The sequence below is a fragment of the Mandrillus leucophaeus genome, unplaced genomic scaffold, assembly GCF_000951045.1.
Source record: "Mandrillus leucophaeus isolate KB7577 unplaced genomic scaffold, Mleu.le_1.0 Scaffold120, whole genome shotgun sequence".
NCBI classification, from domain to species: domain Eukaryota; kingdom Metazoa; phylum Chordata; class Mammalia; order Primates; family Cercopithecidae; genus Mandrillus; species Mandrillus leucophaeus.
This window is the reverse complement of record NW_012100321.1, coordinates 1,941,524-1,943,659: the sequence shown is the minus strand read 5'-3', so window position 1 is coordinate 1,943,659 and position 2,136 is coordinate 1,941,524. Positions and strand designations below refer to the sequence as shown.

Sequence of the window (2,136 nt, the reverse complement as noted above, 5' to 3'; positions counted from 1 at the left end):
GGCCTCCCAGAGTGCTGGGATTACAGGCGTGAGCCACCGAGCCCGGCAGGTGCTGCTCATTCTTTGTGAAAATCCAAATATTGTTAAGGAACCAGGGAGCTGCCACTACCTCTTGATTTTCCATCTAAAAAATACATGTTTATGTAAACAAATCTTTCCATATTCATAGTGACTTTTCAAGTCTTTGAGCCTAAAGATTTTGATCTCACATTTTTATACCTATTTAAATTGTTCACAATGATTACATACACGTCAGTCATCAACTAAAGTTGTACTTTAAAAATTTACTACAATATATACATTGCTGATATTTGTACTTACTCTTTTTTTCTCTAGAGTGGAGGTATAATTGTGTGATATTTCAGAAGTACAGATACATGATTCAAAAAGACTCAGAAAGGGAGAATAATGTATCTTTGATCATGAATAACTGATTAGTAATTCTTGCCTATATTTTCCTGATAGCATATGACAAATGTTTCTAAGGTAACAAGATGAGAACAGATAAAGATTACGTGGTGTTTTCGATTTGGAGAGAAATATTTTAATTTTTCGATGCAGTTACAAATTATAATGTATTCATATTTGTGCTTTCTGTTAGAATAGACGATTGCAGGGTTGTTTAGATTTTGTGTTGATTCTTGAGGAAAAGCTTTGCTTTTCAGTTTGCGCTCAAACCTTAAGAAATAAACTCACCCATATTATCAAAAAAAATATTTGTCCTTGTGTTTCTTATTGAATTTGTAGTTCAGTCTCATGAACGCAAACTCAGATGACCCCTAAAATGGTCTCTAGATAAGTTCATGATTGCTCAATATCTTCAATCTTTTGAGTATAGGTCACACTATACCTCTCTTTATCAGCAAGTAAACTTTACAACAAACATGTGACAGGCTGCGACAAGGTTAAAGATCGTTTTCTCCTTGCTGTAAAAGCTGATCTGCCTGCAGCCGCCACAGCCTCCAGCGGTGTCCACAGTTGGAACCCACGCAGGAAGAAGTCGTCGTGATGTCGGACGATTTCTTATGGTTTGAAGGCATAGCTTTCCCTAATATGGGTTTCAGATCCGAAACCTTAAGAAAAGTACATGATGAGTTCGTGATAAAGGATGAAGATGTAATAATATTGACTTACCCCAAATCAGGTAAGGAGGCAGAATCGTGAACTGAGAAAGGTGGTCCATTCGGTGCATGACTGGAGTGCTTGCTTTATGTCAGACAGTGCTTTAAGGGGAAGGGAAGAATGCGTAATACCACTGACAATCAGAGAAAAGGATTTAGTCAGGAAATTACGCAGTAGGATGAATGTTCAGAGGGGTAATCGAAGGTATTAGGAGCATCCACAGGAGTGAATCCCAAGGCAGATTCAGGTGTTTGTTTGGTGGCAGGGGGAGGAAGGATGACTGAGGATGACCAGTGATGTCCTGAAAGAAGAAACAGCATTTAAATGGAAATGGGAAGAATGAGTATGAAATTACTTGGTGGGGAGGGATATTTTCAGATAGGAGAATCATCAGGGACAATGGCCAGGAACCACAAAAGAGCCTGGCAATCTCAAGGGGCTTAAAGATGAGGATCGTATGTCTCTGGGAGTGGGGCTGTGGATGGAGGGTGGTAGGAGCACTGCGGATGGGGTGAGGATTGAGGCTGAAGACATTGGAAGTGGCATGGGCCTGAGAGGCCAAGAGCAATGGAAACTTATTAAGAGGATTTCAGCAAATAGCCAAAAGACGGAAGCAACCGAGATATCCACTGACAGGTGAGTGAATAGACAAAATGTGGTTTGTAGATATAATGGAATGTTATTCATCCTTGAGAAGGAAGAAAATTCCCATGCATGCTACAACAGGGATAAACATCAAGGACATTATGCTAAATGAAATAAACCAGTCACAAAAATACAAATACTATGTGATTCCACTTACATAAGGTACCTAGAGTCATCCAGTCCATAGAAACAGAAAGTACAGTGGTGGCTGCCAGGGACTGAAGGGAAAGACAAATGGGGAGTTGGTGCTGGCTCTGCATAGAGTTTCGGTTTTGCAACACAAAGATCCTCTGGAGATTGGTTGAGTAACAATGGGAATATACTTAACACTTAACACTACGAAACTGTAGGCTTAAAAGCGGTTGACAG

General features: G+C 39.9%; 1 protein-coding gene across 1 annotated transcript in view; it reads left to right on the top strand.

Annotated features, from left to right (window-relative positions):
- Positions 1 to 875: 875 nt before the first annotated feature.
- The window catches only part of SULT2A1 (sulfotransferase family, cytosolic, 2A, dehydroepiandrosterone (DHEA)-preferring, member 1), a 22,484-nt gene continuing 21,223 nt past the window's right edge, over positions 876 to 2,136 (top strand). Inside the window, exon 1 of the mRNA XM_011969919.1 lies at positions 876 to 1,144. Within this exon, the coding sequence (XP_011825309.1) occupies positions 1,009 to 1,144 (136 nt within the window). The 5' untranslated portion in view covers positions 876 to 1,008. The remainder of the gene's footprint in view (positions 1,145 to 2,136) is intronic.